General features: G+C 35.5%; 1 protein-coding gene across 1 annotated transcript; it reads right to left on the bottom strand.

The window, feature by feature from the left end:
- Nucleotides 1–750: 750 nt before the first annotated feature.
- LOC149487355 (hemolymph lipopolysaccharide-binding protein-like) lies at nucleotides 751–15,750 on the bottom strand. The gene is made up of 7 exons (XM_089697616.1): nucleotides 15,658–15,750; nucleotides 4,416–4,458; nucleotides 4,165–4,223; nucleotides 3,666–3,787; nucleotides 2,340–2,472; nucleotides 1,256–1,316; nucleotides 751–868 (listed from the first exon to the last, which is right to left on the bottom strand). Exons 2-7 carry the CDS (start codon nucleotides 4,418–4,420, stop codon nucleotides 754–756), a joined length of 495 nt encoding a protein of 164 aa, XP_089553742.1. The 5' UTR covers nucleotides 4,421–4,458; nucleotides 15,658–15,750; the 3' UTR covers nucleotides 751–753.
- Between the last annotated feature and the right edge of the window lie 3,220 nt (nucleotides 15,751–18,970).

Here is an 18,970-nt window from a genome sequence, read left to right as displayed (position 1 = left end):
AAAGTTGAAAGAAAATCTCTTGAAGTTTTATTGGCTCGTTCCTTACGGCTCTGTCGTTTATATGGGAGTTTTAGCATAATTCTCATTTCAGCTCGTGAATTAAATCTTTTACGGTATTGTATCAGCTTAGGAGGAGTTTATTTTCATTCTGTATTACGTTTAGTACTCAATGAATACATTTACAAGTTATTGTATGTTGTAATTTACGTTGTTTGTGCCTTGTGGAATTAATGGCACTCCCTTGTTATTAATTGAGGGCGTTATATTTGATAGAACTAAAACAGAGTTAGGTACATTAAGTTTTGGCTGAATAATTTACAAGTAATTTACATTACTAACTTTAATAGACGTTTAACTTTTGTTATAGGCCCAATATTTAATTATAGATTTTAGACAAGTAAATATCTATTTTCCAAGTAGGTAGGTACTATAGGTCTTCCTAACTAGTAAAAAGCAACTTACAAAGTAATTCTATCGTTTATCGCATCAAATGGAGGTGACTACACTTTCCTTACATTTTATTAAACTTAGTATTTAGTAACTATGAAATATAGTTTTCCACAGAGAGACATTACAACACGATTTCATTATAATAAAAGCGAGAATATAGCTTTTGAAATATCTTTTAATAAAGGGTTGTAATTATTAGAACAAGATAGAATCAAGATTGATTCAGACGCGACGTCTAATCAATGTGTCAATTCACGAAACATTTGAAGTGCTTTTGATTAAAGGGGCAAATGAAACAAGTTGTTAAGTTTGTAGATCTATTTGGCAGAGGTAGGGTTGACGGCGGTGACACCAGTAGTCGCGGAGGCCGGGGTTGGCGGGGTCCATGGCAGCGCAGTGGGGTTCTGAGGGGTCGTCGCTGGAAAATAATATATTTCGTTAATTTTGTATCTGTGTGTTTTTATTATAATAATTATTGTATTTGTTAATGTAGAGATAGTTTATGATCTTATATTAATTTATTACGTATTCGTAGCGGTACCGTATGATTATGCAATCTATGATTTCCTAGATAAAACCATCTCAAGCTATCTCTGTAAGAAATTTCATCAAAATCGGTTCAGTGGTTGAGGCGTGAAGCAGAGACAGACAGACCTCTGTCTGTCTGTCTCTGCTTCACGCCTCAATGCTTACTTTGGCATTTTTAAATACTATTAATGTTTAGGATATAAGTAATAATCATTTACTAAATCAAGTATTGTCACAAAAATAATCAAATTATTCTCCAAATGTAATCAAAATTTACCTGTAACTCTGGCCATTTTCACCGGCCCATTTGTGAAATCCTGTTGTCGTTATATCTTCACCTGTTGAATTTACACCAATTAAATTATTTAATTCAATTACTTACATCATACAAGAACAAACTTTCATGTGTATTGTACCTTTTATGTATTATTTTTTTGCGAAGGTTGGGATCGCCTATAAACTTAGAGCATAATGTTCTAAGCCTTTAAATGAATTCTAGATCATTTTTGTTTCGGCTTTTGAAGTTTTTATTTGCTTATTCTTCTTATTTTAGGCTAAGTGCATTTGAAAGAGTATTTTTGATTTAAATCCGATTTAACAAAGCGCTTTTATCAGACCTTAACAAAGTCATAACTGCAAAAATATGAAAATGTTCATCAAATATTTATGGTAGAGTCTGTTAATGCAAGGTTACTTAAGGCAATTAAATCGTTAATAAATATAGAGCAAGCGAAGCGTGTAAAATAAACGAAATTACGATAAATCGCACATTATCCATGGACCATGATTAACTCATTTTCAATTATCGAGGGAGTTCGCAAATAATCTGTATAAAATATGGCAACTTGCGTTTTGGCGGGAAATGTGACAGGCGCGCGTTTATTATCTGTATGTGATTTATTATCATTATCTATTATTACAGTGTACAGATTATGTGCCAAAATAACATTGGTTCATGTAATACGGCGAAGCAAAAAAAGTAGGCTGCATGATTTTTTTAAATGATGATGACGATACTGAAATATTCTTAAACACTAGAGAACACAATTGAGAAATACCTATTATAAATTCAATTAATTATGTTATACCTACATATAAATTAGATACTATATTATATCTGCGACCATATTATTTTTTTATTGAAAAGCATCATGCATATTACCATTAGTTACCACAGATTAGACTCTAGTACGTAGTAACTTAAATCTGTGTCTCCTACTAATCGTTAGGTAGAGTAGAAATAAACTTTTTGACCCAACAAAACAATCTTTCTTATCATACCTACCTATGTTTTTCCAATCCTATTAACACGATGAATAGTTTTAGTGTTATGATCCTATTAATAAAATAATAATGTTTACCGTATAAATTTTTCCAAATCTTGTAATCCTCGATGTTAGTGATACCGAGCCACACCACCAGTTTGTTATCTGTGTCACTTACACTGGGGTAGTGCATCGCTCGCACTAACTTCTGTAGGAATTTGAATTCTTCCTGTAAATAATAATGTATTGGTTTTATGAATTCATTTTTATTGGCCTATATTTATTGCAGTGTAAGGACATAGGTACCTAGCCGAGCTATGCGTGTAATGTTGACATTTTTTTTTAATTAATACCTACTAGCTTTTCCCCTGCAGCTTCGCCTTCGTAGTCAAAGAAAAAACCCGCATAGGTCCCGTTCCCGTGGGATTTGCGTGATAAAAATGTGTTAATCCAAGTTACCCTCAATGTGTGTGCCAAATTTCATGAAAATCGGTTCAGCAGTTTTTGCGTGTAGTAGAAACAAAAACTTTCGCATTTTTAATATTAGTAGGATTAAAATCTCTTGTTTTAATAGGCTTTTAAGTTTTAATGATAAATAATATCCTTAATACTATACCCTCATAACACAATCCCCTATTAAAAGTTTTGGTTAAGTAAATAAAATAAATAAACATAACATTACAGTTGTTTGAAACAATAGTATCTACCTAACTATGTAGTTACAAAACTAATCGAACTTTTATTACGGATACAAGGATACGATAAACAATCAAAAACATATTTTTGCTCCCATACATACATTTAGGTAATATAGGTCTATTATAGGTAAGTAATTCTTTTTAATACATATATTTCTCTTTGAAATCGGCGTTGGCTCTATGGTAACCACAAAGTAGCCACCCATCAATAGTCTGAGCGTGATTACTCACGGATGCTTTATCCAGAAATTCGTTTATGAATTCTAAAAGCTACTATGCCAATAGCACAATACCTAGGTATATAAAAGAGTAATAAATGTTTCTCTTCCTTTAAAATTTAAATCCTCTGCTAATTGCCAAATATGTTGTCCAAAAAAAAAAAGAAAAAAACAATTACTTGTGCTAAGCTTGTGCTTTTCGACACACACGCATACTGTTTTATCTATGGTTATGACTTGTGGTCTCACTAGCTTTCGGCCTGCGGCTTCGCCCGCGTTCTCAAAGAAAAACCCGCATAGTTCCCGTTCCCATGGGATTTCCGGGATAAAACCTATGCTATGTGTTAATCCAAGTTACCCTCTATATGTGTGCTAAATTTCATTGTAATCGGTTCAGTAGTTTTTACGTGAAAGAGTAACAAACATCCATACTGTATCCATACAAAGTACTTTCGCCTTTATTTTAGTAGGATTAGTAGGGTTCCGACTACTGTAAATGTGTCTACCTCAGATCTAGGAACAGCGAGGTGGCCCCCTTCATCCTTGCAGTGTTCGTTGGCATCTGGCCAGGCTCTAGAGTTATACACCAACCGGTATGCAGCACAAAGGGATTTGTTCACCACGTACCCTGGACAGGTGATTGGCGTTCTAATTAAACATTAATATACAGTACCTACATTGTACAAAGTACATACATATTTTTGAAAAAGATAAAATTCATGAATTCTGAATAAATAACGATTTAGAAATACAGGCGAGCTTCAAATTTCAATCCACCTTTTAATCATTGTTTCTATTCCTCAAAATCATAAAAATACACATTAGATTTGCAAATAAGATGCTGTATTTTGTGAATTAAAAACTGCATCAAATGTTATTACATTCAAACTAAAGCATTTCACAATTGTCAAGCATGTTCAGAGAGATCTTAAAAAATAATTTTTCGTTTCCGTAATCGACTTTGAACTTTTCTATTTTTCACCATTTTGTATAAACGTTATTTACCTCTTGGCAGGGCGCATTGCACGTAGCTTATAAGAAGGAAGAATGCAGCTAGTTGTGTCCTGAAATAAATTATTATTTAAACAAGATTTTTTATATTTATAATACTGTCATGTAGGTTAGAAGTAACTTAGTAACTAGTGCAATACGAAATTAAATATTTTATAGATAAAAAAAAAATTCAATTCGACTCGTTTTAACTTTTACAATGGTTACAAATTTACAATATAAAAAAATATATTTAAATGTTTTACCTCATCTTAAAGTTGAATATGACCACAGTTTAATCACTGCACACTGAAACAATCAATATAATAACTTCTATTGAACAAAAGATTAATACAATGAAACAAATAGGAGCGATTATTCACGATTTACGAGTTACCATAGTAAATTACTTTGAAGGTTTTGCAATTGCATTTTATAACTACTACTGTTACTAAATTCTATGCATGCTTTGGTATTATTACTGTAAGTACAATTAATAATGATTCTGTTTCAATAAATAAATAACCTACTTACATGTGAAAAAACAGAAATGAGAAATCAATACCAAAATGTTTTGTAGAGTCCATAAACATAATTTATTTTATTTTATTCGTACATCGACCTGTTAAAATAGTAATAATTTTATCAGTAACTAGCTGTGCTCCGCGGTTTTATCTACAGTACCCCGCTCCTGTTTGTGGCATGATAAATAAATAATAAAAATAATAAATAAATATTATAGGACATTATTACACAAATCGACCTAGTCCCACAGTAAGCTGACCGGGGATCGAACCCGGGACCGTCGGCTCAGTAGACAGTAACTTTACCACTGCGCCAACCGCGTCGTCAATGATGATAATATATATCCTATATATAGCCTTTCTCGATAAAAGGGCTATCTAACACCGAAATAATTTTTCAAATCGGGCCAGTAGTTCCTGAGATTAGCGCGTTCAAACAAAAAAACTCTTCAGCTTTATAATATTCTAGTATAGATAGAAGTGTTGGTTGTTTAAATTTATATCATTGTAATACCTTATACCTAGTTGACAAAACACTTGTCGGATAAGGTTCAAAGTATTTGACCTTGTGCTGATTCTGTACTTTACGATGTAAATATAATATTTATCTCCTTGTAATTATCGCACATTGTGTGATTAATCATTAATGCTAATTTGTTTACAAATACAATTAGAAATTGATACTGAAATACTACATATAATTTATAATTATTATTATAATTTATCACTTCGTAACTAGTATAAAACAAAGACGCTTTCTCTGTTCCTATCTCCCTATTAACTTTAAAACTACGCAACGGATTTTGATGCGATTTTTTAATAGATAGTGTGATTCAAGAGGAAGGTAATATTATTAGGTTTTAGACAAAGCAGCCAAAGCCGCGGGCGGAAAGCTATAGTGCTATATAATTTGTAAAGCGCGAGTTTCTGAGTACCTACTCTACGTTACTACGTTTTTCTAATGACAATTAAATGATAATGTAAGTTTGGGAAGATGGTTTATAATGTACCATTTATTTATTTAGAGTAAGTTAGACTTACATGCACATAATATTATGACTAATTGGTGCAATCAGCAATGATTTTTACCCGACTACGGCAAAGCAAAAGGAGGGTTATGATTTTGACAGGCTATGTATGTATGTATGTATGTATGTATGTATGTATGTATGTATGTATGTATGTATGTATGTTCATCTGTTCCCTCGTAACTTCTAAACTACTTATCAGAATTCGACAAATGACATATCATTAGAAGCGTCTTAATTGTCCGCTGGTTATAGGCTATATGGGGTTTCACAAAATCGAATGTGGCGCCCTCTAGCGGACAAAACATACAGAGTAAAAAAATAAAGTTGAGATAAATATGCCGTGTTTGGTATCATTTGAAAGCGCTTTACTTGTACATTTTGAATATATACATATTACTAGCATTTGCTTGTGACTTTACCTGTATTCATGGGCTGATTGCATATAATTCACATCTTTTCGTTCATAGCTTCTTTACTACTTATCAGAATAATGTTGGTTAGGACTTATGAGCTATAAAGCTTGTCACCAAATTTAGTATGGCGCCCTCTAGCGGACAAAAAGTTCTATGTTAATATAAAATTAAAAAATAGATATACCGTGTTTGGTATCATTTGAAAGAGCTTCACGAGTATTTTATGTTTGTACATAATTACAAGAATGCTTTAATGATGTGAAATATGAGCAAAAGAGAGCGCGGATCACGGGAACTTTTATGACAATTATGTAATGTAGAGCAGTGTGAACGTTAATAGAATATACTAGCTGTGCCGCGCGGTTTCACCCGCATTACTCCGCTCCTGTTGGTCTTAGCATGATGATATATAGCCTATATTACTTGTGGATAATGTAGCTTTCGAATGGTGAAAGAATTTTTAAAATCGGTCCAGTAGTTTATGAGCCTATTCATTACAATCAAACAAACAAAGTTTTCCTCTTTATAATATTAGTGTAGATAATGAACTAATGATAATGACATAAGCTGGGAGTACCTCCACGCGGTGAAGGCGGAAACAGTTTGATAACTGGCTAAAACTCCCATAAAAATGTCCTCTGCACTATATGCCTTCGGGCTTATGTTGTTATGTGAATTTATCTGCCTATTCGTTGTGTCGTTGTGTACCCGGTAACGCAGGGAAGCAACCACAGCCATCCTACTTCGATATACTGTTAACATTTTGTTCATAAATCTGCCTATTCGTTGTGTCGTTGTGTACCCGGTAACGCAGGGAAGCAACCACAGCCATCCTACTTCGATATACTGTTAACATTTTGTTCATAAATCTGCCTATTCGTTGTGTCGTTGTGTACCCGGTAACGCAGGGAAGCAACCACAGCCATCCTACTTCGATATACTGTTAAAATTTTGTTCATAAATCTGCTTATTCGTTGTGTCGTTGTGTACCCGGTAACGCAGGGAAGCAACCACAGCCATCCTACTTCGATATACTGTTAAAATTTTGTTCATAAATCTGCCTATTCGTTGTGTTGTTGTGTACCCGGTAACGCAGGGAAGCAACCACAGCCATCCTACTTTGATATATACTGTTAAAATTTTGTTCATAAAAAATGGCTTTATCAAGGAAAACAAAAAAAGCTTCACGCATTTCTGAAACGAGAAAAAATGAATCACAAGATATTACTGAATCTAGAAGAATAAAAGACAAAGATTATCAGAAAAATCGTAGGCAAACACAATCCGTACACTCTAAACTGGAAGATCGTTTGAATGCTAAAAAACGGGCTGAAACTCTTCGTGAGAAAGAAGCTTCTCAAAAAAAACTCATACGTTTACATAAAGCGAAAAACTACGTTGCTCAGATAAGATCGCAAGAATCTCAAAATTCTCGATCAAAGCGACTTTATTCGTTAAAGACACATTCTTCCCAAATCCGAAGCTTGGAAACTCCCACTTCCAAAAAACTTCGGCTCAAGTCAATGAAAGATCATGCTTCTCAAGTACGTAATCTAGAATCTCCTTCGACTAGACAATCACGTTTGGAAAACATGAGTAATCATGCCTCCCAAGTGCGTGATCAAGAGTCTCCGTCGACTAGACAATCACGTTTGGAAAACATGAGTAATCATGCCTCCCAAGTGCGTGATCAAGAGTCTCCGTCGACTAGACAATCACGTTTGGAAAACATGAGTAATCATGCCTCCCAAGTGCGTGATCAAGAGTCTCCGTCGACTAGACAATCACGTTTGGAAAACATGAGTAATCATGCCTCCCAAGTGCGTGATCAAGAGTCTCCGTCGACTAGACAATCACGTTTGGAAAACATGAGTAATCATGCCTCCCAAGTGCGTGATCAAGAGTCTCCGTCGACTAGACAATCACGTTTGGAAAACATGAGTAATCATGCCTCCCAAGTGCGTGATCAAGAGTCTCCGTCGACTAGACAATCACGTTTGGAAAACATGAGTAATCATGCCTCCCAAGTGCGTGATCAAGAGTCTCCGTCGACTAGACAATCACGTTTGGAAAACATGAGTAATCATGCCTCCCAAGTGCGTGATCAAGAGTCTCCGTTGACTAGACAATCACGTTTGGAAAACATGAGTAATCATGCCTCCCAAGTGCGTGATCAAGAGTCTCCGTCGACTAGACAATCACGTTTGGAAAACATGAGTAATCATGCCTCCCAAGTGCGTGATCAAGAGTCTCCTTCATCTAGACAATCGAGACTTGAATACATGAGTAATCATGCCTCTGAAATGCGTGATCTCGAATCCCCGTCTACTAGGCAATCACGACTTGAGTCGATGAGCAATTATGCTTCAGAAATTCGTGCTAACGAAACTCCAACATCAAGAGAGATACGACTTCAATCCATGCAGATACGTACATCTAGAAACTACCGAGCTCGCAGACTTTTGTTCGAAACAGATAAGGACGAGTTTGACAGGGTTATTTCAGAAGTATCGGACAAAACATGTTATATTTGTAAAAAAACACAGTACAAAAATCAAGTAAAAAATATAACATCTAATAATCTTTTCCCACCTAACACTCCAGAAAGAATAACGGCCTGTAATCGATGTGCCAATTCTATAAGTCGTAATAAAGTTCCGTCAACGGCTTTCTGGAATAAAATGATGGTTCCGGAACCTCCTCAACAATTAGTAGCTTTATCTGAAGTTGAAATAAGGCTTGTATCGAGGATTGTACCGTTTGTTAAAATAATAAAACTGGGGGGACGTTTCGGACAAAAAGGGTTTAAAGGGCAGGCTGTGTTGTTTGCTCAACAAATTGAAGAAATCACGGAACAACTACCACTGGCAATTGAACAGTGTGGTCTCACTGTCGTCATCGAAACATTAGAAAATGTTGATAGGGTCAGGGAATATAGAGTCAATCTAGACAACCTACGTGTAGCTTTAAATTGGCTTGTAAACAACAATCATCTCTATAGAGGCGTTACTCTTAACTTTGAACACCTACAAAATTCAATGAATGATGAACATATAATTGAAATACCGACAACAACAGTTAATCACAACCGAGAGCCACATCAACATTTTAAAGTCATTAATTCAGAACGCAAAATTCTTAGAGGGACTTTTAATCAAGGAAGTGACATGTTTTCTTTAGACAGCAGGGGGAAACAATGCACTGCAAATGCAGCAGCTGCTATAGCTTATTCTTTCACCAAAGATCTGTCGCAATGGGACGCATCGGACATTGATCGGGTGTTAATATTTGGAGATGCATATTACTCCCAGTGTCTAAGGACCTTGCCAATCCAACCGAATTATTTAAACACCGAAGAATTGCTTCCGGAGTTAGTCATCGCGAATATGTCTTATACCCTTGATTTTGATATAGATTGTACAACAGGACTAATTAACCCAACAGTAGAAGTGCTAGAAGGATATTTTTCGAGCTTAATAGAAGGTCTACGCCACTTTTTCCTGACTATCGAGAAGAACGCAGGCATAATTACCGCTGAAACCGAGATATCAATCTCGGTAATTAAACATGATTCGACGTATTACTTGTTTGATTCCCATTCACGGGGACCTAAAGGATTTGTCGCGAAATCTAGAGGTTGTGCAATGCTAATGGTGTTCAGTACTATTGAATCTCTCGCTGAGCACCTACCTGTTGTTCTTCTGACAAGAGGACGCAGAAACCTCCAGTATTGCATAACCTCTGTATCTGTCAACAACATGTCACCATCAAACATACATATACATCAACATGAAAACACCGTTAACGAACACAACTTCGTTAATGATCAAGGTAACGATGACATCACTGCTAGTTCCTTCACCGATAATGGCCAAATCAACGTCACAATGTTGATGGCTAATGATTACCAGATACCCAATATAACTGATGTTATAAATAATCCTGTAGGCAACGATACACCCCTCCCAGTTCATGATATTCGGAGAAAGACAGCTCCTCCCATAAGCCTCCTTGTAGAAAAAAGAGCTGAGGAATTAGCATGGGTTAGACTCTTCCCTGATGGAAAAAATGGATTTCATGAAGAAAGAGAACATAAAATAACTCCATTGGACTACTTCCAGACTAGAGTTATGGGAAGCGACAAACGCTTCCAAACAATAGAATAATTTTATGCTCTGTCTGCAGTAGAATTGTTAAGAGCACGCCAGAATGTATCTGTATGTGGAAGGCTTCGACAAGATGGGATACAGCCGGACGATCTTATACAAAATATACATTTATGTATGAGAAACATTCGAGGAACTTCTTCCTACTGGCACAGGGCTTTTACAGAGCTAATGGCCATGGTCAGAAACTTAGGGCCACCCCATTTCTATCTTACATTATCATGTAATGATTTGAATTGGCGGGACATGTTAAAAGCTCTCTTGGTGGCAGATGGTAGGCCTGATTATCCTATCGACAATCTGACTTACGATGAAAAGCTAAGATTAGTGGAATCGTATCCAGTAACCCTGTCGCGCCAGTTTATGTTCAGATTTAATGCTCTTATGCGAGTATTAAAAAGCAAATCTAATTATATATTGGGTCATGAACTGGTTGATTTCTGGTGGCGGGTTGAATTTCAATTAAGGGGATCTCCACATGTTCATATGATCGTTTGGTGTAAAGATATGCCTGATTTCAATTCGCCAGAAGGAATTAATCTGCTTGAAAATATAATTACCTGCAAAATACCTGAAAATGATTCAGAATTAAAAGATCTCGTCACCAGACTTCAAACCCACAGACACACACATACATGTTACAGTCATAAAAGTCCAAATTCGTGTAGATTTGGGTTTCCAAAACGAATCTCAGAAGGAACAGTAATATTGGACGACAACCAAGCTACTTCAAATGGTGGAAAATTTTATATATTAAAGAGACGCTCGGAGGAAGCTATGATTAACAATTACAATGCAGCACTACTACGATTGTGGGGTGCTAATATTGACATACAGCCTGTGGTTTCAGCTCTTGGTGTTGCGTATTACATCGCTAAATATATCGCGAAATCGGAACCTGCGAACTTGCAAGCCGCAATAGCAGAAGCTCTTTGTAGAGTAAGAGAAAGGGGAGGAAATTTTGGCCGGCAGATATTTGCTGTTCAGAATTGTTTGCTGAACCATCGCCAAGTGTCAGCGCCAGAATGTGCGTACAGGCTGTGCCACCTGAAGTTACGCGACAGCTCCAGGAAGTCAACATTCGTTAACACATGCAAGCCTGAGCTCAGGTACAGGATGTTACGTTTTGATTCGGATACAGTTGAGCCTTGCAGAAATATTTTCGAACGATACGAAAGTCGACCACGGAACTTAGAAGAATTGAGTCTCGGTGAGTTCGCCGTCAATTATGAGCCGATAAGTTCTATTACGTATCAAGACGATGATGATGGAGATGCTGACGCTTATGAGCAGGAATCTGAAAACCAAGGACCAATAATAAATTTGCTGAATAGAATGGGTAGAATGAAGAAACGATCACGGCCAGCAGTTCTACGAACTCGATATTACACTGCTGACTCGGACCCTGAAGCGTATTATTACAGTTTACTAGTTACGCATTGCCCTTTCCGTAGTGAAAGTGAGCTGTTAGAGGGGTACGACAATGCTAAAGATGCTTTCTTGGCGAAACGTGATCGTTTAAGACCACTTCATTCTAGGTATGATAATGAGCTATTATCCCGTTGGGAAAACGAAATACAAGATGCCCTTCGACGCCTAGCTGCTGAACAAGCAGCTGACTTGTGTGCCAATGATAGCACCACGAATCATCAGACGTCGATATTACAACCACCATTTCATGACATTGTTATTCAAGAAGATGATTTTGAAGACAATGTGGTAGTAAACACTATGTCTGATGAGGATTTCTTGAGAGGAGTCAATTCCTTAAACCACGATCAAAAGCAGTTATTTGCCAAAGTCACTGAAAAATTACGAACAAATACTAATAATGACCAACAAAGAACACTCCTAATGTTCATTACTGGCGGAGCTGGAAGCGGCAAAAGTTTCACTCTGAAACTGCTAGTTGAACAAATTCGGAGACTATCCTCAAATACAAGTGTTACAGTCACGGCACCAACCGGCGTTGCTGCCCGACTAGTCGGAGGATGCACTTTACATAGTACATTTGTATTGCCTATTGAAAAGGGCCAAACAGTTACATTGAGACCGCTGACCGGAGATCGACTGCAAAGGGAAAGAAATAAATGGACAAATATAAAGTGGGTCATAATAGACGAGGTCTCAATGGTGCCCTATTCTACACTAAGAAATATTCACCTGAGACTACAAGAGCTTAAACAGAACGACGGTGTCTTCGGAGGTGTTAACGTTCTAGCTTTTGGTGATCTCATGCAGCTACCCCCGGTTGCTGCTACACTTGGGGGCGCGTATTGCTTCAAGCAGCCGGATCATCTGGTACATGAACCACATTTGTGGAGGATGTTTGATTTCTGTGAATTGAGCCAAAATATGCGCCAAGCCAACGATAACACCTTCGTTGATCTTTTGAACAATATCAGAGTAGGCAAACTAACCTTAGAACAACTGGCCACGTTAGACACAAGAAAAATAACTAATGAAACAAACGATTATGATGAAATAGTACATATATATCCCACGTTGAAACAGGTTTAACATTACTTACTAAAATGTACACCATCACAGCAATAGATACATCCACTGAATCGAAAACATACGGACAGACCCCGAAACCTGAGCATTTACCGAGTGACCCCAATAGGACTGGGGGTATAATAAACAGCATCGAACTCGGTATCGGCTCCCGAGTAATGCTTCGTAGAAATTTGAATGTAAACCAGGGTTTGGTAAGCGGCGCGATGGGAGTGGTGAAGGCCTTCGAATGGCCTGCTCTTCGGCGCGATCAGTTGGAACAGGGAGAACAGCCAAGCGCTGTTCTCATACAATTTGACGACGCATCCATAAAAGCAGATATTAACGGACTTATCAGAATCGAGCCTTGCCTCACTGAGTTTGACGGCTTGAGGGGGTCTGGGAAAATTCAGCGTAAAATGCTCCCGCTTATTCTTTCTTGGGGTTGTACTGTACATAAATTACAAGGTTGTACTCTAGATAAAGCAGTTATGGATCTAGGGAAGTCATTATTTGCTAAAGGACAGGCCTATGTCGCTCTCAGTAGAGTCAAAACCATAGAGGGATTATTTATAAGTGCCTTAGATCATAGTAAATTGCTTAAAAATCCACATGACAGTCGATCGTTAGCAGAATTAGATAGATTAAGAAATCTTCCCAGGTCCTCTTAATAGTACAAGATCCCAGGGCCGCCAGACCTAACATATTTTCTGACGGATGAAATGTGGACGATTGGGTAGTTTTAGTATGTGCTACAATCGTACGCATACTCGCTAGCTTGGTCAATGGGCTATTTTCCAGATATCAGGTGATGAAGGCTCGTAAAAACAGTACTTACTTCACGTATTTTCTCATGGCTGATTTTCACATATGTTTTAGAATATACAATTAAAAATAAGATATCAGTACTCCGAGCCACTTCCTGTGAGCCATTTTGCTTAACAGACGCCTTAACGCTCTTAAAATTATTAAAAAAGTCATCGAGATAAGTGAAATTCTATCAACGCAATACGCCGATACATAAGTCAAAAGAGATGTCGTATGTCAACTACCTAGTTTTTAGTTAATCAATTTAACTTTTGTTATATTATGCGCCACAAATACACTTCAACACCAAAATAGTACAAATAATAAAAAGAAAAAAAAACTAAAACCCAACTACGACAAAAAACAGCGCTGAAAAAGTATAAAACAAGATTTTCAGAATACTGAACTGAACAAAGTTGATAATGTAGTTGCAAGTAAATGGACACAGTAGACTCTACCAAGATGCCTTTGTTGTAAATTGACAATAATGTCATACAATATTATTCTTAAGTATGCAATATTCCACTATGTAGAGATAAATTTTCATGTTTGGAAAACCGCAGTCACACGTTACATATACCTATCTACCGTAGCACTTTGACGTGTGACTGCGGTTTTCCAAACATGAAAATTGTGTAGTGCGGGACGGGGTAAAGGTGATTTTCATGTGATTAAAAATTAAACCTATAGTCCGACCTATAGTAGACTTTTCACTGTAACGATATCGCATCTATGCGGGTGAAACCGCAGGGCATTGCTAGTTTTTATATATAAGAAGATGTGTAATTTTATTGAATTGTAAGTATGTATTTAGTTATCTGTGGTTCTTATTAAACTTTGTTTATGTTTACACTTTATGGCCATCCATTTGATGCAAAGAGATTTAATCGAGCTTATGAACAAAGCAAATTGTCATGTTTTTATCATGACAATTATATACTCAAACCTTCCTCTCCAATCACTCTATCTATTAAAAAAACCGCATCATATTATTAAAATAGCTAGATATTTTATAGCTCTATATATCTTATTTATATTATTGAAATGATGCGGTCTCCCTGTGTCAATTTTTCGTAAATTTTGCGCAGATGGATACTCTGCATTAAGATTAGCCATCAGGGCTACTACTATAACTTTAATTTTACTGTAAAACAGCTTTCAATATATCACACTTGTACATTTAGCCGAGTCCCAATATTTTCCTCGAGTTGACTAAGGGATGCTTTTTAACTAAAATGTAAGGGAAATATTATAACCTATTTCTATTAATTTAGAAGGTATTTTTTTAATATTCCAGAAATTTTTCCATGTTTATTACATTTTTTATTAGTTTTAGTGAGCATTTTGAAAAAGTAGTACCTACATTTGTAAGTTATTGCACAATTATTGGTGGCCTTAATGCACTGTTGTGATAATAATTGAGTTATATTGAATGAATTCTCTTGTATAAACAAACACCTAATTAAATAACATCCGTTACGAAAACTAGATTTTACTTTTACAGATTTTTAAATTGTTTATTTAACAATATTACGTAGATATATTTTAGTTGGTGCATTTGTAGATTATAATATACAAATGCACCAACTTATACAATTAAACTTACATAAATTATTATAAGATATAATTCAAAGCTTCGAACTGAGCATTGGGAGTAAAGAAACTCACGAAGAGTCATTAATTGCACCATCTAATGAATTTCAATATTTCTTTCCTTTGTTCCCGATGGAGAAATTAGAATACATTGAAAACTACTTTTGGTCGTTCATTGGCTTAATCATTCCGTCTATTTTGATAGTTAATGGTAATTTTTTTTATACAAATATTGATAATAAAGCTCTATATAGAGCCTTATTATATGATTAACAATATAAATAAAATAAAATAGAGTCTATTTCTTGGTATAGAAGTATCTTTCTATTGATCTAATATTTTTTATATAAGTTAAATAAATCGTAAAAAACAAACCAAGAAATCAAATCGTTCCTAACCATAAAATAAGTTTTCAAATTAGTAAAAAACTAATACAAGTTATCGATTTATTTATAGAAATTAATAATAATCAATTTACCTGTTTCGTTAGACACTAAATTAATAACTATAATAAATAATGTTCACACGCGTCGCGTCTCACTGTAGTCGCAAGTGTGATAGCGGCTTCTTGTACCGGTTTATAACGGTCGCGGTAGTTTAAACAAAATTAAGGCTGTATATGCACTTGCGTTTAAACACCAGTTGGTAATAGTATAGTATTAAATTATCTGTGGTAATAGTAATGTATGAGTAATTAGGAATTTCCGAAGGTATATTTTTATTTTTTATTTATATACATCAGTGGGAAAGGACATAAAAATCCGCCTTATGTCATTAAATTATAATAACACTAACATCAGTATCACTCTCATAATATTTAAGATGAATCTAATGAATGTAAAAATACAAAAAACTGTTCAGACTACGAAAAGCATTACTCTCCTTCAAGTGCAGTTGGAAAAATACAACTTACATCTATAAATAATTATTTATTGTTTTATTACTGATGAGTGTTGTTGTGATAAACTTGAATTTAATGTGCACTTCAAATATTATTGATAAAAATAAATTGACAATAACATTTCGTAACCAAGCAGCCTTATCTCCATTCATATGTTATATGATAAGAGATGTCTAGTATTTTGCATGTAAAAATGTGATGTATGCTTGTGATTATCACGAATAAGGGCAGTGCTTTAAATTATTTGGTATACGATGCTTAACATCTAACGGGAAACAAACATCCTCATAAAGGGGTTCAAAGGTAAAACCCGCATAGCCTTTTGGTTTCTTACTAATCTTTATACTCTACGGTTGAAATAAAACGCAAATTCGTATATAATATTTATTTCTATCCATAACTATAATGAAAACCGTGCCCAGCGCCGTGGCCTCCAAATCTCCAGCCTATACCATATCCTCCTATGGGATTCCTGTATATATTATCCTCGTGAATGTGAAAAGTGTGATGTTCCTTCTGTAAAGGTATCACAGATAATTGATTCACAGTAATTAACTCATGTATTGGTACTAGGTTGTGGACGAAATAATGAGTCATATTTGATTGTTCATTCCAGTGGCTATGGATAGGTATTACTTGCAGATTTGGTACTAAATAGTGATGGTGGTATGGGTAGTTTGGCGCTTTTTTCTGCCGCGTGATTGGTTTTATTTTGTTTATTAACTGTATGTGAGTGGCTGGCGCGGTCGTGGTGAGGTATGTTTGTAAGATGATGAGCAGGGCTAGGATGAAGGACTGCATCTGGAAAAGTAAAGTAAAGTATGAAGGATATTTGTAGTATTGTATCATAAAATTGTTAAATTGTTGTAATGCACGATCTAATCTTTGGAGTTCCTGATGAGCATTGTTAATATTATTTTATTTTTTGTTTGTGGGTGATATTTCTGCTTGGTTTCGTTATTTGGTAGTTTAATTATAAAAAGTTTTGTAGTATAGTTATTAGAAACCTCTAAATTAATTAACACCTATATAATTCATCATCAAACAATGTTATGTGACTGATTTTAATCAATGCCAAACACTGTACTCTAACGAGGCTGAGAGGGATGTTGAGCGAAGTTTAATAATCTCGTGACAATGGCAAACAAATTGTTCTCAAGTTGACGCAATAACACACGGAATCCATTGTGGAACGTCACGTTTGCCGTTTGGAGCGGGTGCACGCGCGGGATGTAAATAACCCTTATTTTCCTCTTTACATAAGTGTTGACTGGAAATTTGTGTTTTTGGCGTATTTTTTTTAAATACACGCATAAAACGTGATCCTTTTTGTGATTTGAGGAATATTCTCATGTATGTCGGCGTGTAGATGCAGATGTGTATGGATGGCAAAATAAAGAATATCACACCAAAAGTGAACTTCCTTGTTAATGTAGCTTTGTTTGAAGCTTTTTATTGTGTGTGATATTTTAGGATGTATCTTCCTAGAGTATGCAAACGTGTCTGGATTGTAGCAATATACATTTTATTCTTAGTACCTACCTAAATAAGCTCTTTTGCCCCTACAAAGCTGCATAATCTATTTGAGATATATAATACTCGTAATTATTTGTTTTTAACTAGAGTTATTCGGACGAAACCAGATCAAGTATAGCATTTTATTTTATTTTCAAATATATTGCCACGTATTTAGAAACACCTAAATCATACGGCATACTATTCCAAACCGTAATATTAATTCATTTACACTTCACACTTCATGTATAATAATAATTCAATAATTCAATTCAATAATTCAATAATTTTATTATCCAAAATAATATGATACATACAATATAAGAACCCTTGCTCCCACACTAGGATTCCCTGTGTCGTGGGAACAAGTTTCTTCCAGATGTGTAAAAATTTTGCAAAAAAAAGAAACAAATTTTTAATAATTATACAATATAAATTAAATAAATCTCACTCTTAAACATGCATGTGTATGTGTATATGTGTGTTTGTGTGTGGGTGTGTGTGTGGGTGCATGTGTGGGTGTGTGTGTGGGTGTGTGTGTGTGAGTAATTTAGATAGTGCTCTATACTTCCAGTTTCAAGATCTCTTCAGTCTGAGTATAATCAAGACCTTGCATCCATACTTTTAGGGACTTTTTTAGTTTGCATCTAGTCATTTTAAAAATATTTAATTTATTGTTTATTTTAGTATATAAGTAAGGACCTAAGAAAGAGAAGAATTTATGAGCAAAAAATGTGTGAGTGGCTGGAGTTTGCCATATAAGACGTCTACTTTCTGGATTTGTTAAAGAACTATTAGCTGTCTTATGAAATTTTAAAATGAGTGCCATTAAAAATAACTTCCGTACACTAAGAAAGCCGGTTTCTAGATACAGTTGCGTTGTTGAAAATCGAAAGTGCTTTTTATGCGCCACTTTAATTACTGCCCTTTGTGCCCTTTCCACCCTCAGTAGTATGCTTTTACAAGCTGCACCCCATGCACATATTCCATAACATAGAATAGACTGACACAGCGCTGTGTATATAATGCGTATCGTTTCTGTATCAGCCACATTTCTTAATAGTTTGAATATGTACATGAGTTTACGAACTCTGGAGCTTAAAGCATGTGATTGGCTCTTCCATGTTAGTTTCTTGTCAATTATGACACCGAGATATTTGATTTCATCTACTATTTGGAGGTTAGGGCACGAGCATAGTGGTGTACGATCTTTGCAGTGATGGATGGTAAACCTCATATCTACCACAGGTGCCGTTTTTAGTGTTGTGTGAAAACAAACAACTTTTGTTTTGTCGGTGTTTAGGGTAAGTAGATTACTTTGCAGCCAACTTGCCATTATTTGAAGACCTGCTTGGGCTACACTAACGACTCCTGC

This window comes from Colias philodice, chromosome 7, assembly GCF_061535455.1.
Source record: "Colias philodice isolate Cphi_HAF_F1 chromosome 7, ilColPhil1 Martin Lab GWU primary, whole genome shotgun sequence".
Taxonomy (NCBI): Eukaryota; Metazoa; Arthropoda; class Insecta; order Lepidoptera; family Pieridae; genus Colias; species Colias philodice.
This window is presented reverse-complemented; position numbering and strand designations above follow the sequence as displayed.

Bases quoted from the DNA above. Each gene is read 5' to 3' on its own strand.
- LOC149487355 (XM_089697616.1), bottom strand. The intron at 2,473-3,665 runs GTAGACACATTT...TATTATTTACAG, and splicing joins TCGCTGTTCCTAGATCTGAG to GAAGAATTCAAATTCCTACA. The intron at 1,317-2,339 runs GTAAACATTATT...TAAATTCAACAG, and splicing joins GATTTGGAAAAATTTATACG to GTGAAGATATAACGACAACA.